The sequence below is a fragment of the Gallus gallus genome, chromosome 4 (genome assembly GCF_016699485.2).
Source record: "Gallus gallus isolate bGalGal1 chromosome 4, bGalGal1.mat.broiler.GRCg7b, whole genome shotgun sequence".
NCBI classification, from domain to species: Eukaryota; Metazoa; Chordata; class Aves; order Galliformes; family Phasianidae; genus Gallus; species Gallus gallus.
Window position 1 is genome coordinate 63655789 of NC_052535.1, and position 27384 is coordinate 63683172.

General features: G+C 33.7%; 1 protein-coding gene across 11 annotated transcripts in view; it reads left to right on the forward strand.

Annotated features, from left to right (window-relative positions):
* Positions 1–27384, forward strand: part of SGCZ (sarcoglycan zeta) — a 360204-nt gene that overhangs the window by 279199 nt on the left and 53621 nt on the right. For all 11 annotated transcript variants that reach the window (XR_005859307.2, XR_005859308.2, XM_040699469.2 and 8 more), the window contains one exon: positions 20019–20106. Coding sequence is in view for 9 of the 11 variants with exons in the window: in XM_040699469.2 (XP_040555403.1) it covers positions 20019–20106 (88 nt within the window). In the remaining 2 variants the exon portion in view is untranslated. The remainder of the gene's footprint in view (positions 1–20018; positions 20107–27384) is intronic.

A 27384-nucleotide genomic window follows, 5' to 3' on the forward strand; every position in this document is an offset into this window, starting at 1 on the left:
TGAGTTATTTTTTCTGTTCGTGCCTTATTTTGAATAAATGCTTCTTTTGATGTATTTGGATATATCTCCAGCAGTGCAGATGAAAAACCCATCTATCAGTTAGTCAGCAGGTCCAATCTCCAACGCTTCTGACAAAATCAACGATGTAATTGATTTAACACAAAATTTTATAAGTTGAAAAGCTGAAAGGCCATTTACACCCCTACAACACCTCTTATTTATCAGTCTAATAATTCAAAACAACAGTTACTATGATTTTAATTTAAATTTAACACAACCAAGGTAATTTTTAATTATACAATAATTTGCAGCGAGATTTCACCTGTTGAGTAGAAGTGCTTTTGTAACCAGGAGCCTGTATGAATAATACAAGTTCATCAGGTTATGTTGGGCATTACTTAGGTTCTTAGTAGTTTAATGTTGAATCTGAAACAAAATCAATAGCCAGCAGACTTTTAAAGATCTACTGAACAGTAAAAGTTGTGCCCTTTAAATGTGCTAGTCCTGCTGGGACACCTTTTGTGCATCGCTTTTACTTAAATAGAAGACAAACTTTGATCTCAAATATATGTAATCAGATATATCGGGAATGGTAGAAATGTGTTCAATCCTGTCTTTGATTTGCATAACTTAAGCCTGCTGTCTCTTTTATCTTATGTAATTATTCTACTTATATGCTAATGTATTTCATTATTGCGATGAGCAAATTTTTGAGTCACTGTTTCCACAGCAGTGTAATGCAGATTGCACACCTTGTCTTTAAAACTTCTTCCACCATTATTTTTCAATCTGTATTTACGAAGGGCGGGGGAGGCAATCAAAACAGCTGTGAAGATAAATTGGTGTTTTCTGACATAGAAGAAATGCTCTGAAATACTCTTATGATTCCAAGCTCGCAGAAATAATCTTTTTAATATAGATAATGCATAGAACCTCAACATCTTATTCTTGTTAGGCTTATATGCCTAATAAGAAAACTTAATCAGAAAACCACTTTTGTTGTAAAAAGTCTAGTCAATTTACATCTACCTACAGGTAATTAAGATGTTTGGTTTCCTTCCCAGACTTTGCAAATGTACTGTCAGTATCTTATCACTATGACTGATATTAGTGAAGCCTGGAATTTTATATTCGAAGGGTGTGGGGTATTTTTTCAGGCAAAGTTTCCCTGAAATGTTTCACTTCAATTGGTATTTTAGATATTTACAACTTTTGGTACCTGTAAAAAAAGATATACATTACTGTACAACTTGAACACACATCTGCTAATGCTGCTTACTTAACTGTCCGATAGATAATAATAATTTGATTCTGTGTAATTTGTGATTTGTGTAATATTTTCCTTCTCCCCCTCACTATTTTAATTATTCCTTGGCAGTAGGAGGAACAGTGATTGACAGCTCATGAATGTAATAGTATAATATTGGGTTGGGTTAGGTATGGCTTGGGTTAGAAGGGATTTTAAAAATCATTTAGTTCTAGCTACTACATCGTGCTGCCCCAGAGCCCCACCCAATGCCTTCAATTATCTTCAGCTTCTCAGGAGAACCTCTTCTAGTGTCTCACCATCCACTGAGTAAAAAATTTCCTAATACCATCTAATCCAAATCTCCCCTCTTTCTCTCCATTTTTCCCAAATCAGGGATTTGGAAGGAAGGCGCGGAAGAGAGTTACAGGGTGGGAAGAAGTTTTGCCTGTTTACTCTAAAAGACCATACAAACTGATACACTGCCACTGAAATTACCAAGTTCCAATTCTAGTGTTTGGTAGGGTAGAAAAATAAGCTACTGGATCTAATCATCATCTCACGCTGACATAATAGAAGCCCCCAGTAGGAATCTTCTCTCTACAGGAAAAGATTACCTTAATACCCTGCAAAGAGTGTCACTCTGTCTCAAGTAATATAGCATTGTGAATATGTCAGTGTCTGCTCACAGTGTAGTATCACTGGCGGTAAACAAATTAGGTGTAAAAATTTTGAACAGACTTTAATAATCAGCAGGTTATCTTTAGGACTGAAATTTTTCAGAGCATTTGGAGATTTAAAAGTGCATTGCACAGCTATTTTAGATGATGATATGTACATAAGAAAATCAAGACTCTGGAATTTCTTTTGCAATGTTATAAACAGATAGAACTAACAGGTTTTATTTGAGGGAAGAGGAACTGAAAGTAATATATATATTTTGTATATAAATATGCATGCATAAAACAAACACTACTCATGGTAAATGTATTTAAAAACCGGACAGTTTTCTGGTATATTAAGTGTGATTCCAGAGAAAAAATATTTAAAAATGAAACATGAACTATGCAGAAGGTCTAAAAAAGTGTTTGCATTACCTCCAGTGTGCTAGTCGAAGACCAGCACCACATACGTGTAGTGAATCCAGAGATGTAAATGTGGTAGCCATCCTCTACCATTCCTGACATGTTCCCTTATTTACAAAGATATGAAGCATGGATCCTAAATGCACTGGTCTTTTAGTGCAGTTTTGCTACATTATAAGTATACATTTCATTTGAACAATATCAGTTAGGTATCATTTAGGAGATTATTGTTTTAGTAGAGTGCAAAAGTAAAAAAGGAAGATGGTTTGAGCTATCACAAACCATGACAACTTGCTGATATCATAATTTCCTGACTTTGCAATGTTAACAGTATTTCACTTCTGTAGTTTAATTTTCATGTTAAGCAAAACAAAGCAAAATGAGAATGCATACTAAAGTACATTTTAGTAGGAAAATACATTTTTTATCTTACCAAGGTCATTATTGGGGAAATAGAGGTCAGATTCTCAGTTCGATTTCAGCTGCATGTGCGAAAGGATTAAATGATCGATGTAACAATATTTTGACCTCTCTATAGGCCTGCTAGTAGAAACAGATATTAAGAGTTGTATGTCAGTATCTTGTAATTTTGTGAAAGTACTAGCATTACTGTTATTCTAGAATATTCAGTTTGGCTGCTTCAAAAGTAATGCCTCCTACTTTATTATGTTGGCCCACAATGTCAGGGTTAGATGTTGGCTGTATGGCGGTAGAAGTTGAACTGGATGCAATTTTCCACATGGAGATGCACCTTTGCTTCCTATGCACTTCCATGTCAGATGCTATTTCGTTAGACTGCCCCTCTGCTGGCACATGTCGCATAGCAACAAAATGTAATAGAATGTTAACAGGAAGGCTTACCCTCTACTATTTTACCACCATCTACCTGTGACAGCGTGGGCCAAAGTATTAAAATAGAAGGCATCATTTTCAGAGCAGCCCTCACATATCATCAGTGCACAGGCAATTTAGATACCTTGTGCTCATATATTTCCCAGTAGAACATCTGCAAATGGGAGTGCAGATTCTTCCTTAAGAAATCACAGAGAATTGTCTAGTCACTATTGTCTAGGTATGTTGTTTTAGGCTCACAATAGAGAGGGTATGTATTTAACAATCACTGCTAAGCTTAGAAACTTGGGTGTTTGCATATACCTCAGGACTGCAACTGCATGTGAGTGGTTTCCTGCAATTTTAATTAAAAATTTTATCTAGCTGATTCCATAAAAGAGTGATTGAAAATACTAGAAAAGAACAGTAGAGGTGATACTGTTGCATATCTCATGTGGTGATCAGTTTTCAAAATTGGCTGGATAAAATCTACTGTAAACTGTTGCTCAGAAACATATGGGCATTTACACTGAGTCATAATAGTTTGGAAAACATACTTTGATTTAGATAGAAGTCTACAGAGAATTTAAATATGCTTTCCTAGATACAGTAACTAAGAATAATTGATTACATAAACTAAGGCTGCAGTCTTTAAATAAAATTCTTTATAAAAAGAAAATAATGATGAGGCTAATCATTTGAAGCATTAAATTACACCCAGGGAGAGATATTGATGTAATGTCCATAATGATCTTCATCATTTCCACACCTGTCTCTTCATTTTTTCTCATTCTCTTCTAAGTAGACTTAGAAGTCTACTAAACTGAATTCTATTGGGGAGTTATAGTGACCTCTGTGAAGCATGCTATTTTGTACCTTGTCCTGCTCCATGATTGTTCATCACTTGGTTCCCATCACTGCCTTATTATCTTCCTATCCCTTGTCTCATTGGAAAAGGACCTTGATGAGAAACGCTTAAAGGAGTAGAGACTCTCCTTCCACTTATTCTTAGACTACTAACTCCTCTGGACCCCTCCTCTCTTGAAGCAATTATACTTCACTTATTAAGCTATACAGCTCTTAAAAATCTTTGTGTAATAGACCTCTTGGATACATATGACATTAATTGCCTATTCATTTTTATATTAGATGGAACTGCTATCCTTTACATAGCTAAACATGAGCTTTTGGTTGCTAACGGTATTTTAAGAGTGTACTCTTTTAATACCATCTAAATATTTGTGTGGCATTGGTGATAGTATTTATTTCAACTGAACTAAATAGTAGAGAACATATTTAGAAATGTTTATGAAAATACTGTTCTTCTATAGGTTTTTATTTTAGTAGATTATTGCATGCTTTCACAGCAGTAAGACAAAGAGGTATCTAGAATATCTTCAAGAATCAAATAAGATGAAATAGATCACTAATATAAAATGTACTACTGAACTTTATCATGTTAAATAATATTTTGAAGTAAATAAGGCAAAAACATGACTCGAGATATTGACAGAATTTCCCTCCAAGCACATTTTTAATGTTAACATCAGTCAAGAAGAAGGCCATCTGTCCGTGTGTTTTTCTGTAAGGATATTCAGACTTGTTTGGAAAACAACCAGATCCTGTCCTTGTAGATGTTGGCAAATATGTGATATAAATTGGAAGCATTTAACAGATAGAAGGTTTTTATGCAATTCAAGAGACTGAAATAAGGAAGGCAACTGCTTCAGCAGTTAAATTGAGTCTATGCCCTGTCCTCATCAAATAATAATAATGGTAATACTTAATGTTTGATGGCTTTTAAAATGTTAATATGTACAGTAAAAGCTAAACTAAGGCAATATCAGCTGCTGCAATTACTTCTAAAGTTCTTCATATATACAGCCTGAAATGCCAAGAAAGGATGCAGATGTTTTTTATTATCTATATTACTTCCAGTGCTTTCAGTCCTTCTATATTTCATGAAAAATGTTCTCTCCCTAAAGAGACTGGAGATGACCACCATATATGGTACATGTAGTTAGTATATGAAATCTTGAAGAGTCATTAAGGATGAATTTGAGCTGTTAAACAGATACAAATATCTTGTGCAGTTTGAATACACAAATCTTGTTAAATGCAAGAAGAAATTTTTCTCTTGAAAGAATTTCACAGCTAATATCTTTATGTGAAGAAAGAGATATTCAATTTAACAGCCATAGAGTCTCTCACCTGATGCCTCTTAAGAGTTTATAATTCACTATCTTATAATTCTGCAAAAGTTTACAAGAATTTTACACATTGCTACTAATATAACTAAGGTTGATATATATAGGGAAATCTTCCACATTTGAACTCTGAATGTACTTTGTTTTCATATGTTTGAAATGAGTTTAGAAATCTGGGTCTGCATTTATATTTTAATAAATATACATGTATATGGTTGTTTTTTTTTAATGAGGTGAGCATGGTGGTTTGCTTAATGAATAGATGAGGAAGATCAACTATTTCAGAAGTTACTGTCTTAAAGCTTTGTATTCTACATTACGTTGGAGTCCAGATTAATTATTGTTCTGATCTTTAAGTTTATAATTATAGCAATTTAAAACTTTTTTTTTTTTTTTTTTGCCAAAGAGGTAAGACATTTATTTCATAAATATTATTGGACTTAGGCATTTCTCAGACTGCTGAGTGAAATTGCTTTCCCTCCTTAGTAGCTTTTGGCTTACAAATTCAGTGTTTTTCTTGGATCACTTTGGTGATATAGGCAATCATCACATGCAAAAGGAGAGACTATACTATATAAAATTTAATTTTGGTCTCAAGATTATATAGAGCTTCATAGTTTGACAACAGTATCATGTATCATGCCCAGAAGATGACAGTAAACCAATTCAAATATACGTTGATATTTGATATGATATAAAAATGATACGTTCCCTTGAAGGAAGGGAAACTGCTGTCTGTTGCTATGGTTTCAAATGTGTGATCTTGTGGAATAAATTCATCAACAATATCATAAAATGCAAAATTGTTTTGGGAAGGTCTGGGCCTAACTGAAGAGCTCTCAAATAATAAGCATATGAATAAGTTGTCTTTAGTTAGTTATACATTGAGATTTGAGCACTAAATATAAGTCTAAAAAAGTTTCTCTTAAAAAGAAACAACTCTTGATGAAGGCTGAACAATAGTTTTCAAGGACTGAAATTCTAAGAAAGTGTGTTTTTCAGATTTTGTTTTAATCTCTCAGAGTCTCACACTCCAGAACAGAAACAAATTTTCCTACTAATGAGAAGTTTGTTTATACATAGAAGGGCAGCTCTGAAAATAATGCCTTCTGTTTTATTGCAGTAGCTCATAATGTCAGAGGCAGATGATGGTGGTATGGCAGTAGAGGTTGAATCTTCCCACCAATATTCCATTACATTTTGTTGCCATTTGACAGATGGCAGTCTGACAAAATGGCGCCTGACATGAAAGTGCATATGAAGCGAAGACGTGACTGAATTCCTCCTTGCAGAAAAAATTGTACACATTGACATTCGTTGATGCTTGGTGAATGCTGATGGAAATTGAACAGCAGAGAGCGCATTGAGGTGGTGGATAGTGAGTTTCAGCAGTGACAATAGCAACAGTGGGTCACCCTGACTGGTGAAGATTTTTGTAAGCATGGCACACAGGCCCTTGTTCATCACTGACAGTAATGCATAGACAATGGTTTTCTAGCTGAGAATTTGTTCCATCAAATAGTGTTATTGTGCTCTTTGTATCTGTTATAGTTTCTATGGAAAATAAATATTAGGCAGTACTTCCAGAGCGACCTACATATATACTGCATAACACAAAGATAGCCCAAAGATGCATGCATATTATGCCATATACAAGATATATGAATATTAAATCCCCCTGAAATTCCTTAACACGTGAAACAACAATGACACATAAGATCAGTGTTTAGTTGAAAGGAAAGGACAGTCAGTGTGGATCAGAAGTACTCAGTCCAGTAGAAAGTAGGAGCTTGTAGCTGGTTGTATACCTTAGGAATTTTCTGATCTTTCCCCCCCCTCTAAGAGAAGTGAGGCAGACACTTAGATAAATTTTTGAACCAGTCATCCATTAAGAAAATTATTTTCATTTTTAATTAAATATTTTTTTTAAAAAGTCTATTGTTCTTGATAATATTTCATGATTTTAAAATATTAAGTCCCAAATTAGACAAATCTATGTGCAGTACTCATCATCGATGTGAAATACTTGTATTGATTCATTACAGTAGGTGTGTAATGAAACATCTTGAAAGCTATAAAAAGTACTAATCATAGAAATTGGTACATTCAGTATTATTTTTGTGTTTGTTTTGTTGGACAGATCAGCTCTATGCTGGCAATGACATTTTGGCTTTTATACATCCAAAGATTGTATTTTTAAAGAACAAAACATCCCTGACAGCTGGCATAGTGATAAAGCCTGGCTTTGCCTTGAGAAAGAATGTTTGAAAGTGATTTAATGGCCAATGTAATTTTCTACCAAATTGTTGCAATTAGAATAAATATGAATTGTCAGTATGCCATACAATTTTTTCTTAACCTTTAGGAATCCTTGTACAATTAGGCATATGGAACAGCTGTAGCTATGGCAGCTCAGAGATGCTGATTAATATGATTCACTATTATTTTGATTTCATTTATGAAATTATTTTAATAATTCAGAAGTGTTTGTGTGGGTTCTAACAGTAAATTAAGAACAATCATGAAAAAATTTCCTTATACTTTATAGTCATACTTTAAATGTTCCTTAGATTGGTCAGTGGTTGAACAAATAGAGACAGAACTGTCCTCAGGAGATCCAAAGGGGCCCTGGACAGTCAGCCTACGGGAGCTATAAGGTGCAAGCTTATAGCTTGCAATCCTTGAATTTGTTCACATTTAATTCCATATATATGTGCCTGTAGCCTTATCCATTCTTTCCTTTTTCTCAAATGCAAGAGGACTGTGATTTTAAAAACAAATGTGTTCTCTCCTTACCATTGCCAAAAATTCTAAATGAGCTAAAATAAGCTATTTTTTTATTTTTTTTAAATAAAAATTTCTTTCTTTCTTTCTTTATTTCTTTATGTCTTTCATTCACTGAGGTAATATTTGGTCAGGGTTTAAATTATTTTGTTGTTTAAACTGGATATGAATCCCTTTATTCCTAACATCAGCAAAACAAAATTTTTTTTTCTTCCACTTTTTGCGATTATAGCATGTAAGTTAATAAAATCTGTGCCATGGAATAGAATGAAAGACAATAAAACGTTTTAAGTTATAAGAAGTCTACCACTTGGTTACTGCCCATCCCATTCCAGCTGCCTCAAGCTTACTGAATTTGAAAATTAGACTTTTGTAATCCATTGTTAAATTGATTTCTTACTTATTTATATATGTTTATATGTATTTATAGATATCTAAAGGGAGGTGGGAGGCAAATGGATGAGGCTCTTCTCAGTGGTGTCTAGTGACAGGATAAGGAACAATGGCTTAAATCTTGAACCAGGAAGTCCTATAGTAGCATGTGGCAGAACTTTTTCATGATAAGGGTGATGGAGCCCTGGAACAGGTGGCCCAGAAAGTTGTAGAGTCTCCTTCTATAGAGATATTCAAGACCTCTCTGGAAGCCTAATTGTGTGACCTATTTGTAGGATACCTGCTTTAGTACAGGAGTTGAACTCAATGGTCCCCGAGGTCCATTTCAACCCCTGCATTTCTGTGATATTCTGAACAAGAACCTCAAAATTCATCATGTGAAGCAGGACTTAAATTTACTTCTAAATTCTTTGAAATTTCCATCTTGTTTATCATTCTGCTGCAACATTTGAGGAAAGATTATATCTAAATCATTCAGTCCTCCTTATTTATATCTTTGGAAGAACCTTCACATGCTTGATACAAGGATTCAGTATTAGTTTGGTAAAAGTGAATGTGCAACAGATAGTACCAGTATGCATTTTATACAATATTTTAAGAAAAAGATATGGGATAATACAAGACAGAGGTGTTTCGAGCTTAAAGTAATACTGTGGTATAAAGGACATTTTCTTATGATGTTAAAGCAAGCTGAAGTAGTTGATGCAAGGCAGTTTTGCAAGAGAAGATGAAGTACCTTACATGGTTTAGATTCCAATACTCTTATCCTGTGAAAATCTGTTTTAAAATGTTCTCAGAGCCTCTTATGACAGTGTCTAATAAAATCTACATTAGGTCCTGGCGGCAGTGCAAGTGAATTCTTCTGAGTGTGGCATGTCAGTAATTGAAAAAAAGTTAAAAGTCTGAAATATCTAAGGCATAAGGGAAAAATAACCTAGAAAATATGTTTGTTTGTGGTTCGGATAGCATTTAAGATTGGGAAGACGTTTTTGTCTCTTTTACAGTAAATTTCATCTGGAACATGAATTTAGCTCTTGCTTCTTTATGATAAGAGTTCTTAAATATTGGTACTGAACTGGTAGTTGAGAATGTTGGATTAAATGATGACTGAACTAGAAAAGATCACTCTAGGCAATAAGTAGTTTTCTACAAAGAAGTGAACTTCCATGACTATGAAGGACTTCGTCTTTAGAGTGAAGTCTCTTCATGAGTTCTCTGTACACCTCATGGAACTGATAGCTTAGTCACGGTGATGAGTAGTTAAGGGTGTAAACAGGGGACAGAGTACTTTAGGCTTTTTTAGAAACTTGAGCAAAAGGTGCTGAGTTGTGTAACTCATGTTCTTCATTTAGAGTTAAAAAAAATGCTGTGGGATTCTGAAACAAGTTTGGGAACCTGCCCTAGAAACATACAGAGCAACTTTGCAACCCAGCTTTTCAAGAAAAATACTAATAGAGAAATCTTCTCAGGGACTCAGAGTATTTCCCATGTCCTAGGTTGGGTGATGGTTTTATCCATTCTTTGTTTTATACTGGCATGAAAACCAGGTGCACAGTATCTGTACCTCCCTGGTCTGTCTTCAGTGAACAGAAGGATATCTAGATGCCTGGGACAGGGAAGATGTGACTGCCTCTACTGGTTGCTTAAAATGGGAGCCGGGGCTATGACGCCGCCTTGTATGTGGATCACATACCATGTTGTTCAGACATGAGATAAGAAGGGTTCATGCTCCCAAAAGGGATGCTGAGGGATTACAAGGCTAAAATCCATAATTTTGACTCCAACTGCTTGTTCAGGAATTAGCTAGGGCATTGGTTAAAAAGAGCAACTGGAGAGATTATACAGAAGAGCATTTAACTTTTTTATATTATGATTGTTGTGAACTTTATATTTTGGAAATTTTTCATAGAAAAGGCTCATTTTTGAAAATACAGCCTTCCTGGTTTTGAAATGAGATATTCACATTTGTAGATATAGCATATAAAAGTAAAACAGAAATGATGAAATTGACTGTCTCCTCCTTGATTCAATTTGCATATAAACATGAAAACATTATGGAAGCCTGTTTCATGTGATGCAGTGGGAAGAGCATGAGTTCTGAAAACTTCCAGTTTCCTCTATATGAATGTTGACTAGCGTTGTTATGCTTCCACTGCCAGCAGTAAATTTGCATGACTTATGTTACGTGAGGAAGATAATGTAGGTTATGGTTAGGTTTACCTTGCCTTTTGTGTACTTTTGTTTTAATACATTTGTTTTATCTTTTTGTACAAGCTACACAAATGCTGACTCAGGGTAGAAATATTCTAAATTAGAATTCTTTTTCCCTAAGGATACTGGGTACATGAGAAGTACTGACCTAGGAAGAGCACACTGTTAAAATAGAGTTTCATGACAGACCCCTCGAAATAGGATCTGATGGATGGCTAATGTTTGAAGACTGGCTGAGGCAGGAGCTTTTGCTGATAGTTGTACAGGAAACAAATTAGTTGAATTAAGGCTCAGGAAACTGAGAGATACAACTGTGTATCATCATGGCTGTTCTAATTGTATTGATTGAAAAGAAGATTGACTAGCAAGTATTAGCCAGATGAAACAAAATTAATTTTGGTGTGTTTTTCCCACATCTTATGTATCGTTCTGCATGTTTCATTTTTGATTACAGACAGACGAAAGCACTGTATAATTGCTAGCAGAGTTACTAAAGTTAGTGAATAAGAGATCTGAATATATTTAGATTTATTACTAGGCTATTAATAGAATCATAATAAATTAAAAGATCTATGCATTTATACTACAGATGTTTTGATTCAGAGGTCTCCTGGTGCAGTTTCATACATCTGTTTCACCATCCATATACATAAGGATAGTTTTCAAAACTAACTGAAACATAACCACCCTGGATAAAAGATGAATAAATTTAAAATATAACACAAATATGCTTGGAGGATGAAAATTGAGCAATACAGATTTTCTGAATTAAGGGTTGCAGATTAGCTGAAATATAGCTGCAATTTATTTTTACATTGACATTTAGGCAGAAAATATTTTCTGATATTATTGAAATAATGCTCTTCAGGTTTTTTGCTGTGTCATTGGCAGAGAGCAACAGCAAGGATGAATTAAAAAAAAAAAAAAGAGTGTATATGTCAGTCTGTTAGAATTGTTTTATTTTTTGCATAACTTTCTACTTTATTGCCTGACAATCTCATGTACTCATCTGCATAATCTCTGTGGTAAAATGGATAAAGTTAAAAACAAAAGCAATCTGCTCTTCAGGGGAGGAATTATCTTGCAGCCCGTTACCAATTAAGAGGCAGTTAAAATAGATTACAACAGGTTGGTGTTTGACTGACAAGACAGCTTGCATTATAAAGTTCAGACAGCCCCAAAGTCACTGGAGTTCACTAGTGAGAAATTATTTCATAAACATAATGGCATTTCTAGGAGGTTATAAGGGCTTAACTATAAATGTCACCCTGATATAAAATATCAAAAGTATTATTGGTTTAAATTGATATTGCGTGTTGTTGTCTGAAGGGATTCAAGAAAGGAAAAAAGTACTAGACAGCTTCCTGTAATCCTGAAGAACAATCTGTAAAATGAAAATTAAATCTCTTTTTTATTTACTGTAATGTTGCATAAGCAGCATTTAAATGACTTTGATATAATTTCATATATTTGTACATTTTGAGTATTCTTAACCAAAGACTTTTTCTTCACAGAATTCACTCTGTGGCATGCACAAACCAAGTCAATTTTTTTTTTTTTTAGTTACCTTTGCTCAGAACTCAGAGCTGAAAACACCTAATGGAACATTTTATTCACTGCCTTTAAGGATAAATATGGACAAAGAAAAATCTTGTTAAATTTCTTCATTTCACTGGAAAGAAATAAGTTACACTAGAAATATTTTACATAAATTTTAATAAGGTTATAAAATAATATCAATAAAGTTATAATAGAAACTTGAGTATAATGATTTGCACTGACAATTACTGTGGTATTCAGATAGAATTGCCTAGAGCTGTTTGATCACACCTTTACCTTTACAAGAGCTTGACTATTTGCCAGAAGCACAACATAGCACTATAGTGTTAGTAGTAAGATATAAAAACACAGAATCTTTTTTATAACCTTTTATAATCTTTTTATGTGCCTTTAAGTTCATTTATTACTTTACACAGAAGTAAAACACTAACGCACTTGTTTTAGCAGTGAAGATAGGAAATAAACTAATTTTTAATTTCCCATATCGCTTTCTAATCTTGAATTTAAAAAAAATTCAGTCTTTAGAACTTTACTGATTAATTCTGCAGGTTGAAGAAATGATCCAGGTCTGTGGCAGTTCTCAAACTGTTTTAATCTAAATGTCAGTATGAAAAGCAGCAAAGTCACAGGACAATATTTGTTGTATTCTCTGTCAATGGAGGGAAAATTTATTCAGTATTTTTAATGTTTGTAGTGGAAAATTAATCTGGTATGGAAAAGTTGGCAAGCTGTAGAAATAGAAATGAGTTCTTAATAGTTTCAGAGTAGAAAAGAAAGTTAAATTTTCAATTATATCCTTTGGAAAAGATCTGTGATATTAAAGTTAGCAATTATCTTCAATTGCAAACTTCATATTAGTGTTGTTACCACTGAAAAATATTTCCCTAATAGGGACATGTCCCTTTTCCTGAGCTATAATCCTCTCTACAGAATTTTATTTTCTTATTTTGTCCTCAAGAAAGGACTAATGACTCTTTTGAATCTGTGACTGGCAAGTCTGAACAAAGTCATGTCCAACAACAAATGTAGGGATGAATATCTTCTGTCCACAGATCATAAGTTTTAGAGGAGACACATAACCAACTGTGAGCTCAGATACGGGTCAAGTTTGCATCGCACTAATGGCAGAGCTTCTTATTGAAGTTTTACAAGGTAAAAGAATGTGCAACAACAAAATCTTTTACTTTTTAAGGTCAATTTCTAAATGTTAGTATATCAGAATTAAAGGTAAGTACACAACGTGTACGTGATGTTTGCTAAATCATGAGATACTCTTGATTTAACAATCTCAAAATTGTATTGATTCCTTGCAATATTTGGTGACAAAAACTATATATTTTATTGAAAAACAATAATTCAATTGAAGATGTTGCAGTGGTTCTACCTGAAGTACTGAAAAGCAGAGAGTATTGTTGTCTCACTTACTAGCTGCTTGCATACCTCTTCAAAATCTGTGCCAGCTAAATTAGGTATCAGCCATCTTAATTCCCTTTTATGTGAGCAATCTTTGCTAACTGTGGATTTTATTACACTTTTCTGGGTAATGAATATGAGATAACCACACTTTTCCCTCAGGTGGGAATAACACTTGTCAGCACGTGTTGTTTCCTTTCAGAAATTCAGCTTGAGCCATAGCATCAAGAATGGTGTGTAGTAGAGAAGAAGGGTGGAGGAAAGCAGAGGATCTACAGGTGTAGCATCACCCAAGGTAGCCCAATGAACAAGAAAAAAGGATAAGGAAATAACAGGACTGAACTGATTCTTATGAGAAGATAGGGGATTGTTCCTGAAAGAAGACTGGAGTGACTGTGCAGAAGTGTAGGTCATGGTTTTGTCTTAAGACAGAAGAGTTACAAAGTTTGCTTCTCCTGCTTGAAGCCAAAGACTGTGAAAAGTTATGTGCTTGTTATAGCTAGATACCCAAAAGGGACTTTTCTCCATAACACCACAGGTGTTACCTTAATGCTGCAAAGACATTTTTGGAGTGAACTGCTGTACTTTACAGCTGATAAAATACATGCTGAGACCATTGCCATAACCAGTGCCGAACACAGCAACATTTATCACGATAAAGAAGCTTTTTGAATATGTAGAGTAGTACACTTTTCATAATAGATATTACAAGAGATAATCAGCAAATTGTCCATAATGCCTGTCATTGCTGTTCTTATTTCTTTTTTTGACGTCTTGATCAAAGCCTAATGATAAACCATAGAATTATAGTGCTTGCATCAAACAACTGTAGTAATGTAGACAGGGTGCATCTAACAATTGATGAAATAAGTAACAAGTGCTTTCAGAGGAAGGCTCAATGAAGTAACCATAATATTTCCTTTTTTCCCCCCTTTTTGGTAGGTAGGGTGTTTCAGAGTTCATTTGAGATGCCTGTACTTCTTTTTATTTAGTATAGGGATAAAGAGAACTAGCAGTGCTAGAAATATTGTCAAGGTAATTAAGATCCAGGAGTGACTGATTCTGCTTCAAGGAAGTCTTATCAGGAAATCTCAGCATTGTAGAAACTAATATAGCTGCGTGAAGAAATAAAAAATAAAGATAACAATTTCTGACTTGCTATTGAAGCTGCTGCTAATACTGGTAGCATCATTTCACCATAGGTTACATCCACCTTAACTTTCTGTAAAACGTTAAGTGTAATATTGGAAGTTTTATTTTAGATTAATAAAATATTTTTAAAATATCTGGTTTATTCTGCTTTTCTTTTATGTCATATTTATATACAATTTATTAATTTTAATATGCACTAAATAGACTTTTTAACAGTTCTTATTGATAGCAAGTTTTCTTTTTCTGCTTTGCCTTATCTATACTATTCATTTCAGATCTCTGTTACTGTTTATGTAATTTGTTCGAGTTTGTTCATCCTTCTTAAGCCTAAAGCTTAAGAAATTTGAAACTTTCCATCATAGAGATAATAGTGAAATAAAAAGTGGTGATGGAAATACTGCTTCCATATGGTCCTTTGCTGGATATTGAAAGGTGCCACAAAAATGGAACCCAGAGCCTACTGACATGCTTTTATGTCAGATTGCCTACAGGATCAGATGAACGTATAATGGACTAGGTTTGATTTGGAAGGGTTTTTTTGTTTGGTTGGTTGGTTTGGTTTTAGGTTTTTGTTTGTTTGTTTTGTTTTGTTTTGTTTTAGATTGTGGATAGCTTTTTATTTGTGGAACAATGTATTTGCGTTTAAACTGACACACTTCCTGTTACACATCAAATGAATTGGAGTGACAGTCCCTTTCTTCAGTCATAGACATCTCAGGAACTGGAAATCCTCTAAAACTTGAACATATGTGCAGGTTATCAGACTGACTACAGTATGATTTTTTTTTGTCTCTCAGTTATTTAGTCTAAAATGAAAACAATCTGAACTGTAGAGAAATGATCCTTCAATAGAGAATGGTGGGACAAAACTTGCAGATGTCTGGATATACTTTGGTTTGTACATTTCTTCCTAAAAAAAATCTTCAACTTCGTGGAGTAACCTGCTACTATCTTTTGAGTTCTAGCACTTAAGGATAAAAAGACATGAGAAATACTTTCTTGTTGCAATATAGCAGAATAACATGTTTTACACTTCCACACAAACAGAAAATGGAGCACTGCTTCTCAGCATTTAAAAGAATGTAATGGACTGTTGAATTTACCTTAATGTCAAAAATCCATTCAATAAGTGATATACCTACACAACAAGAAATGATAGTTTGCAAGGATGGACAGTCATTCCACCCTTACTGTTTTGGGTTCAGATTTTAAAACTTGCATTCGTTTCCTACATTTGTCATAATTAAATCTTTCTGGGGGCGTTGCAACTCAGTAATATACAATTTTACTCACTTTTTCACAAGCTTAATGACTTAGGAGTGAGCTGTGGGCATTTAACAAGCTTCCTCCAAGTGCATTTGTGGTCTTGTTTTATTTTTAGTTGAGATGTTTATATTTGAAGTACATTTGAAATTTTGTTTGATGTTTAAATCAGTTCCAGAAAAGTCACATCTTTTCTTTCCTGCTATTTAAATATCTGCTTCTGCTTTATCACTAATCTTTTCTATGCATGACTGAGTACTGCCATAATAAAAATTTCATGGTGCATTATATGAGGAAGTAAAACAAGGAGGTTATTTTTGTCTGGAGGCTATAGCAAAAATCACTGTGCATCTTTACCAGTACATGTGGCTCTCTGGAGGACTGCATATTACTCTATTTAAATTACTATATCTAACAGGTTTTCTCTGTCATGAAGCTAGATGATATATGTGACCAATAAGAGGTCAGAGACCCAGTGAGCATTTTTAAGGTAGGAATGTGTAATGATATTGATCAAGGAAACAGATTAACAAGAACATCCCCTACCAACAGAATTAAATTTATTCTCCACAAATTTTGTTGTTGCATATACTTTGCTTGATGATGCACTGCACTGTGTTTTCTTTTATGCTGAGGATATACAAGAAGAATATTCAGGTTCGGGTTTTTTTCTTTTTATTTATTTATTTATTTTAACTGAATAATTTCCAGAGTTCATTTCCTTTCCTTTCTTAAAAATGATAAAAGTGAACTAATGATACTTGCATGATACTTCTAAACATAAAAAGTGATGCTGAAGGTCGGTACTATAATTAAATGTAATTAAAACCATTATTTCCTTAATTGCAACTGATCCTGCTTTAGAATTAGATTTTAGATTTCAACAACACAAAACAAACAAACAAACAAAAAAAAAAACTGGAATATATAAGAAAATGGTTTTAAACCAGAAGACATTAAGAAGAGAAATTCTTTACTCAGAAGGTGGTGATGGATTGCCACAGGCTGCATAGAGAAGCTGTGGATGGCCCCATCCTTGGAGGTGTTCAAGGCTGGATTGGATGGGAATTTGAGCAACCTGGTCTAGTGGGAGGTGTCTCTGCCAATGGAAGGAGAGTTAGAGCTAGATGATCTTTCAGGCTCCTTCCAATCCAAGACACTCTATGATTCTATCTTTGCACTCTTTTTTTTTTCTTTTTTTTATCATGCATTACTTAGAACTTTTTTCATTAACTCCTTAAAATGGTTTACTAATATACCAATATGGTTCTTATACATTTTTTCACTAGAAAATAATTTCCTAGGCTTATTTGTCTTCAGAACAAATCTTCTTTATTCATAGTATTTGGAGAGCTGAATTATCTTTATTTACTTAATGCTTTTATATATTAATCACAACATTTGTTTAAATTTCCAATTTCCAGGAAAAAAAAGTATGATGATAAACTTCTATCAATATTATGAATCCTATTGATAAGTACTGACAAACCCTATCAATACTTGAATGTAAGGCATTTTGTGGACCATCATCATCATGTCCATTAAAGTACAAGCTGAAGTTCACATTAAGAGAGTGGCAGATTTAGTGACTCAGACATATAATTATCCAACATGTTAACGCTACAGATATCTGTTAATTTGCATTCATATGACTGACACTCATCTCACTGTATAGTCATCTTGTAGATCTAAAATTTCAGTGATTTTAACAAAGTTTTCTCTAAGTAGCCATCTCCTCTGAGTAGTCTACGTGTGAACACTTTGAAACTCTTTTTTAGGCACTTCCTGTGGAAACAGCAGTGCAGCACATGCTGTAGATAAAATGTTGGACTTAAATTGATATGAGTTTGCCACTTGATGTATTTGGTTCAGAATTTAAGCTTGCAGCTACATATTTGATATCTAGGAACTAAGGAATACAGATATAAGTTCTTAGCTTCTTTATCCCTCTTCTTATCTTTTAAATAAGAGAAGGAAAGGAGAAGAAAGAATGCTTAGTTCACCTAAACTTTCATTATCCTGTGTTTGAAAATTTGATACCCAAGATCTTTATTCACAATTAGAGCCTGAGCATAAGAAACCTATGAGGCAAGGTTAGCTTGAAAATCTATTTAAGTATTTTAGTTAGGTGAAAAAATCCCTCAGATCAGACCATGAACACTGGAAGTGTAAATTGCTTAATCCTCAGCTAAGAAGGCAAAAATAGGTTTGAGAGCACCTTCCCTTGCTAAGGGATATATTATTCCAAGTGAAAAGCCTCTTCTCCTCTACTGACTCTAGAAAAGTGAAAAGGGCTCCTTAAAAATATATTCTGGCCATACAGCTGTCTGCCAAGACAACCTCCTTTCCCAGAGCAGAATTTTCCTGAGCCTAATCATCTTCAAAGGACCATAAGGAAAGTGGAAATCAAATCAAATGTTGAGAAAAAGGATCTAAGCAGCTGCTTTTGTTGCCAAAAGCTCCCTTGATTGCATCACATGCACGGCTCAAATCAGTCACACTGAACACAGTGTCTCACTGATAATTATAACGCTTTATCTGGAAATATGGACATGTCAAATAGCGACTTTCATCTGCCAGATTCCATGATGCAGAGATAATTAGAAGGACATGAAAGTGGTCACAGGGTCCAGTGAGAGAAGAAGCACACCTGAGCTTAGAAATTAGCTCAGAATAATTTCAGACTTTCCAGGGCACTGAGTACCGGCTAAGATTCATAATTATTGTGAAAACATCTGGGAAAAGTGTTACTTGCAGAGGATAGCCATGGATTAAAAGGAAAGGATTACAGGGTGTAGAAGCTCTAAGTGCAAACTGAATGCATCATCCAGTTAAAAATAAATCTGTTTGCATGACTCCTTAACTCTTTTCTCTTCTTAAAATCTTTCAAGAATGGGAAGAACTTTTTTATTGTCACACATCCTCACAAAAAGAAGTTAATTTAATCTAATGAACTAAATACAATAATATCCAATAATGAATGTCCAGGGAAAAATTTAAGAACAGAAGGATCATGTAATAATCCTCCAAAATATTTTCCTAGCCTCTAATCATTTATATCTAAGGCAGTTACTCAGCTGTTTCCGAGAGGTGTGTACTGGTATTGGATATACTTCTCTTACATCAGCTGCTCAATAGACTTTCCTGCAGCTTCTATGAATTCTGAAGAAGTTTAGGCCCCGTACTATATTTATTTATTTATTTATTTATTTTATTGAGCTGAAGCAAAGCCCTCACAAATCAGAATTGAAGAAAAAAATTTTACAGCATTGTGTCTGAGCAAACAGATATAAATGAAAGCTGCAAAATAAATAAATAAATCTAGATATCTCAAAAAGGTTCTGTGAAAGTGCCTTCAAAAAATAGTAAGATAACAAATGATGTGTTATATGACCTTGCATTATAGTGCTCTCTTTTTTGCTTTTTGGCAATAATTATACTTGCTACCTTCAAAGGCATTCATGGCTGTGTTTGGAAAAGTTTTGGTAAATGCAATCCAAATTCTTAAATTTGTACAGCTTAATAGAATTATGTAGAATAGTGTTGATGAGGTAGTTAGAAAAGTATTCATAAGTATTCGTAATGAATATATGGAAAATGATAATGAAACAGGTTTGTATTAGGTTTTTTGAATTTTTGACTTTGTCATACCTTCAAGAGCTAAAGCCCAAGTTGTATACATTAGGTTTAACTCTGATTTCTACACAAGGGATTCTATGCTCTCATGATTTAGGCTTAAAAAGAATATTGTTATTCAAATTCTAAGCAAACAATTGTTTGACACAACTCCCCTCTCAACATGCATGTTTAGTTCTAACTTAATTCTACCTCAACTCTTTTTCTCTCATTTATTGTCTTATACATGTTTCCCAGGATAGCCCACTGGTCTTACAGTCTGACAGAAATGTAACAGTGAATGCAAGAAATCACATGGGACAGTTAACTGGACAACTGACAGTAGGTGAGTGTTCATTATTGACTGTTATGTATATCAGTTTAGATTTATGAATATCTTAATTAATACAGAGGATAAAATATTGGAATCAGAAAAAACTCTTGTCACTATATTCCAAAAAGAAACAGTGGATCATAAAAGTATAATTCAGCATTAGCTGAAGGCAGAGAAAGTAGGAATGGACCTGCGTAGTTAAGACATAGCTTAATGAGAAAAGATTATTTTTTAGACAGCTGTAACAAAGCAAAAAAGTCAGCAAAATGTGTTTCAACAGCAATTTCAAAGAGAAAATAACCATCATTTTCTTACAAGTTCTGTCATTTTTCCATTATTTCAGTGGAAATTGGTTTGTTCCCATTATTTTTACAATGTATTTGTACCAGCATATATTGAAAATCATTTGAAGTATCAGAATGGAAAAAAACAAAACAGAAACTCAAATGCTTTTCGAGCCACCAGAACATTTAAATAGAAAGCGTTCATACTGCCTGTCAACGAATAGTCTCTGATATTTTGCGAAGTATAAAATATTACCCAATCAACATTCCAAATGAAATAGAAATAAAAAATCCTCTATTTGTTTCACTATAGATTCCTTGTTTTGATTCTTCTTTAAATGTTTTTATTCCCTGCCCAATTTATAAACATTTTTTTTTGTCATAAATTCTACTTACTGTTGATAAATATGTATTACTATTGAAGTAATATATCATGATTTCATTGCTATCATAGTACTGAAAATATTCACTGCTTGTTAAGAATGCCAGTACAAAGTCATAAAACAATGCATATTGACTGGGAATGGGATGAAATATATACAAATGTGTGTAACGTAATAATGTATGTATGAATTTGAGGAGTTATCCCTTAGACTCTATATCTTTTTTTTCTTTCTTTCTTTTTTTCTTTTCCCTCACTTCACTTCTTGGTTAAGCTCTGTTTATCCACCCTTTTTCCTCCTGAATCAATCAAGGGTAGGTTGATTGGTAAAGTTTTAAGTTAAACTCTGGTTGTGATCTACACTGAGCTTTTGTATCAGCTGAAAACTGTAGCTTCATGTTGCAAAAAACCTTTGGCAAGTACCGTGTAGAGCAAGACACATCTGCACTGATTTTCCTGAATAACCACATCAAATGAGTGTACAAAGGTAAACAGGCTAGCTCAGAGATACAGATGAGGAAACACCTGTTCTAGCCATATTGTACTTGCCAGTGTGTTTATGGAACGCAGTTCTGTTTCATCTGGTAGCTGTATTAATAAATCTTCCACTTTATCTTATTGCTAAAAAGAAGACTTGCCTGTGGCAGATACTCAGTTTGGCTGAAATACATAAGATCCTCATTGCTGGCACCATTCTTGCTGAGTGAATCTTGCTGAATGAACAGTGATTTTATCTAAAGATGTTACGATAGAAGCTAAGATTATAAAAACACAAAGGCCTGATGAAAACATGTTCTTACATTACAGTCATTACAGTGAACACCTGTAAGCTTCTCAATCAGTTTGCAGATGGTGCAGTGACTGGGAAGGGGGAGTTTGCTAAATTACAATATTGTATTGACTTTATTCCTCATCTTCCTATTTTTCTCATAATAGTTGTATGGCCTTTATTCTTACTTATATGAACATTCTTTCTTTTGTATAAATTCCTCACACAATCTTGAATACATATAAAGTTATTTCTTATTGTGAAATTTATAATATAACGTTTGTTGGTCTAGGCATACATAACTACCAGAGTACAATCAGTTAAAGCCTGAACATTCTGCTATTGGAAATCAAAGAAATTAATGGGCACCTAACATTCAAAATGTGTTGTTCCTGTCTCCCTTCCAAAACTTTCTGTTGCATAAAGGAAGAAAAGACAGGCAAATTCTTGTTTTTATGATGATTTTATATTGATTTTATAAGATAAATCTTTTCAAATAACTAGCCAGGTTTGATGATTCTTCCATTTACCACAAAATTTCTGCTGTGTATTCAAGTATTCTTGTTATTGTTTTCTTTGTTAGAAAATTTACTTGTTTACTTGCTGTGTTCCATCAAGAGTATGTAGGTTATTGGAGCAGAAATAATTGTGCATTCAAAGCAAGAGGTGTGTAACCTTGTAGAAGTGGAAATAGTCCCTTTCCTCCTTCTTACCTATATTACATGTGCCAGTCACCTGTGCCCAGCTTTGCTTATGTCCTACCACATAGCAAATCCTACTACCCCTTCACTTCCAAAGTGACTGAAATAACTGATGTTCCTTTTGCAAAGACTTCAGTACCTTTGTTTGCTTTGTAAACACCTCAGTCCATTTTCTTGTAGTTGTCTTTTGTCATCACTCTTCTTTCCCTTAAAGAGAAATTTGCCTACCTATAGTCCCAAAACCAAAGTGAATCTTCAAAAATCTATAGTATATTAAACAATCCACTAGTATTATTTTTACATTAAAAAAAAAAAAAAAGCTGTGATTAAAAAAAAAAAAAGTGGTGCAATCAGATTATGAATAACTGTCAAGGAGACATATCACCCAAAGTTTGCTATTGAGTTACCCATTTCTCAGGATTTTCTGAATTTGTATTCCTCAACTAAAATAGACAGGAAAAAAAATTGGTCCTTCAAACCACTTTAAAAGGTGTAAATCAGAAATGCTGACAGGTCACTTGTACCATATCTGGATGGCTTTGTGGCCAAGCATTTGCACTGATGTACAAACAGGAGTATTTCACATTGAACTTCAGACTGGGTATGTAGTAGCTTAAAATTTTCCTTTCCAGGATTTTCTCATTAGTCAGGCTTTTCTCATTTTGGCAAAGGTTCTTATTTGTACATTTATTCTCTCTCTCTCTTCCTTTTCTACTCTAAGATAACAAACACAGAATTCCTAATTTCTGTGCTAAATTATTTGCATAGCTTGCTATTGCTCAGTAGTTTTGAATTGTGTATTTAATTTTCTGATAAACAATTCTCTGTTATCTAGGGTTTCCCCTTGTTTTACCAACCAGTTACCTGTTGATTGAGAGAATAATTAGATAATTATACAGCCTAACATTATTAACTTTGAATGTATAACTGTTACAGTCTTTCATACAAAAGTTTATGGCCAGCATAGGAAGTATAGTATTTAAATTCCAACACTTTTAAAGTGTAGGAATATAAACAATTTATCATGAGTTGAAAGTATAATTTGTCTGTTATTTTTAGAGCTTTAAAACTGAGGCAAATTTGTGGCTTTCTGGTACAGGATGGCTACCTTGTACTTCCTGCAGGGTAAAGGACCTCCTTCAACTGTGGACATTACCATAGACAGTAGGATGAGTGATGTCTGAGAGGCCATATGGCCTTAAGTGTCCTCCTGGCAAAACATGTGAGAAGAGCCAAGAGCCAGTCAGAAAGCAAGCCATGTTGCTCATAACTTCCAGCTGGAATCTGAGTCTCATCCCTTCTGATAATTTACTAGGCAATGTAATCTTGTCTCTATTTCTGTCTGTCTAATCTCTAGAAAAGCCTTAAAAACCATCTGGGCTATGAAATTTTTTTGGTAATAGCAGCTCACATAAGGTATGTTTAGATATATTATTAATGGATTTAGCTGAGATACGGTGGGAATCTATTACCATTAATTGATTGTCTTGAAGTATAGGATTAGGAAAATAAGAAGCTCTGAAAACTGATCAAAACCTCTACCCTTTTGCCAGCACTTTATTGGTCTGCCACATTAGCTTTTTAAAAACTAACATATTATTTGAATGAAATTAATCTGTATTTTCTTTTTCCTGCACTTCTCTGTTCATCTGGCAATAATATAAAACCTTCCACCTTGTTTGTTTTGCTTCAGCTTTAAAAGGTAGTAATAGTTAATGGACTAGTTAGAAAAAAAAAAAAAAGTTGCTAACAACTCTTCCAGTTTTGACTTCTGTTTCATTTGTAAATTAGTTTCATGTATATTTGACATTCAGCATAGGCTCTTGTGACTAACCTTTGCATTAACTGACTGGAAAATAAAGCTTTTTAAAACTTTCATTATATAGTTAAGTCACAGAAGTATTAAATACACAATATCACCAATGGTCCGTGTTTCAATTTGCATTTGAATAACGAGATCTATTTGAAAAAGTCAGATATTTTACATAGTATATAGGTACATTATCAATTTTTAAGCAATATCTTTCATATCTTAGTTATACATGATGTGCAGACATAACACAACATTGCTGCTTAATATTTGAAATACTCTATGGTTTAAAATATATCTTGCATCCTGCTTATGAACTATCAGATGAAAAGGTGCTATAAAAAGTGCGGTAAGCTTTTTATGTTACTTATTAGGCCCAAATAGTAATCTTTTCTGGTAAGCAGTGTCATTGTTTAACCTAAAAGTTCCTTCCTGTGTACAAGAGCCAACCAACTTGATGAACCAACAGTGTCAGTTGGTTCCTCAAGAATTCAGCATTTCCACAGGAATGAACACAAATGCAAGCTGTAGTAGGACAGTATTTAAATTTTGTGCAATTTTTGCTAGGTACTTTCTTGGTTCTTAACAGCAATAGCAAAGTTCTCCACTATGCATAAAAGATCCATTACTTTAATTACTATTGTCTGTACTAGCACAATTCACACAGTCTTCTTCAAATCTTAAAAATAATAGTTTTCCTGTTGAAATACTGACACTCTAAAAGTTGAGAAATTAAAACTTTTCCATATTAGAGCTTTGACCCAACACCTTTTCTTTGCTTTTGTCTGAGCTCAGTAAGTCTATTTCTACCTAGGATGCAAAGTACAGATTGTGTTAGTAGGTATCTGGAGATGTATTGATCAAATGAAGACAACATCTTTTGCTATCTGCAACTGGCAAACAAAAAGAAAAACACGCATTGTTATTTTCATACTAGTCTGATACTATTTTTGAAACACCAAATACCTGGTCTCCAGTGTGTTTTTGTTTCAGTAATCTAGATTTGATAAGAAAAGGTCAAGCATGTGGGGGAAAAGATGCCTTCTGAACAGTCAGGCTCAGTTCCTAAGGTTTGACAGCCTTAAAGTCATATGTAAGGAGGTTTATGTTACATTTTCTTCTGCAGTTGTCCTTGGCTTTGTGCAGCACTATTATGCAGCTACTTAAATATTGGTGTGCTATCACCTCTCTTTTCATAAAAATCCTAAACACAGAATCATATGAGTCTCTAAAAAGAAAATTAACTCTATCCCAGCCAAAACCATTACAGTTTTCTACCTCATTGCATGTGAAATGCAAGGCTGAATATTTCCACTATTTCCAGATGAAAATTAGGAAAAATGATATTTTGGGCCTGTTTTTAAATATCTAAATTCTCAGTCTCTTTTTTTTTAAAAAAAGAAAACATTTTTCTGAATAGTGGAAAGGCAATTCTGAGCTGTGGTTGGGTTAACTGTAGAAGAAGTGTTTGAGTGGAAAGAGGTCATTAATGGTTTGCAAGTTGGTGCAGAAGTGTTATTGTTTAAATATTAATCCATTGCCATCTGTCATGCTGTTTTTACTCATGCACTGTTGGCCAATACAGAAAGCATAACTACTACCCAAATGTTCAGAGCAGGAAAAAGTAATTTCCTTTTGTGAAAGAAAAATTCCAAAGAAAAAAATAATAGGCATTATTTGTAGGTATATAGGTTTTGAGGGATATAGCATATATCTTCAAAAGATGGTACTAATTCTTTGTCCTTAGCTGTATTAACTGCTAATATATCATTTAACTGCAAAAGCATGTGCTGTGCATTTGTCTTGACATTCACAAGACTGCTGCTGTGTGCTAAGCGTTATTAAATTACCTACAGCATCTGGCCCTTTAACAAGTCCCTGACAGGACATTAAGATTTTATTTTAACTTTTTTTTTTTTTTTTTTTTTTTACCTTCCTCTGATGTTCAGACATCTCATTAATATTAGTAAGAATATATTACTCTAACTAGGAATGACTTAGGTGAAGAACAATAAAAGGACAAATAAATGTGAAGTCATTTTTAACTTAATTGGAGAAACAAAAAATAAATAAATGAATTGAGAGAAATGTGAGATCTTTCTGATGTTCCTCTTCACTTTAGTGCTACAGAGAATACTTCAAAGAAGAAAGTGATTAGCATGCTGCTGTTGTTAAAGATGTTGAGTTGGCAGCAGAAAGAGTTATCAAAAATATGGGTGAGGAGTAATTTCATTCAAGACTTGGAGCCATTGTTCAGCTTAGATTTTTAGCAGGTGTCTTACTGAGTCATCTACAGTAAATTAGCCTCGATTTCTATCTTTAAAAAAGATTTATATAAGTAGATAGTAAAGTTTGGAAATGTTTGTCTGATTGTCCACAAAAAATCACAAACCCCAGAGATATAAAGTCCTAGTTTATACCTATTAGAAGACTATGGAATTTCCAATTCTATGTTATGCCAATAATGGATTTTTTAATTGTACCATCCCTAGATGTACAGAGTGTCTTGATAAAATTTATCTCAGGCACAAAAAGGACTTCTAAATGCATATGTAGTATAGACTTTTAAAATTTCTATAACAAATGAATATATCTCTGAAAAGATTTTTATTTTCCTTGGGCTATTCGTAGGGAGATAAATATTGCAGTTGCAGCTGAATGATGAAAAGATTGCACTGTATGGTTAGCTGAATATTCAAAAATTTCTTAGAGATTTCTTTCTGTGAAGAAAAACTTTCAATAGATCTGATGTTAATTAGTCACCTGGAATAGTCATCCCTCCTTGAATCGCTAACAACAGTTGCAGATCAAAATAACACAGTGAGCATGTTTTATAAATCAAAACTAAGGACTGCATTTACCTTAGAAGAAGTTATTTCAACTTTACAGTTTTAAAACTTCATGAGTTTCCATTTGTGAATATTATGATTTCTTTGGTGAAGCTGTTTTGTTGCTCTTATCTCCCATCAGTTAGCAAGGCACCTGGGATCTTAAAGTTGTTAGACACTGAAAGCTTCCTACCTATTTTGCTTCTGGAAAGGAGAAAGCAGTTTTCTGTTATGGAAGAAAACTGTTGTGATGGATCTGGATCTGACATCCTCCTGTCTTTTATGAAGGAAACAGAAATCTGCTAATCATCTTCTAATTTGATCTTTTCTGGTCTGGGTTTGGTTGGTTTTTTTTTTGGTTTTTTTTTTGGTGTTTGTTTGTTTTACTTCGTATTTTACATCATGTGAGCTTCCATTTATACTACTTGTCAATTTAAGCACACTAATGGGTCTGTAGATCATGAGGAGGGGAGAACCAACAACTGCCTTTGATGCTGTGGGCCAATATAATAAAAT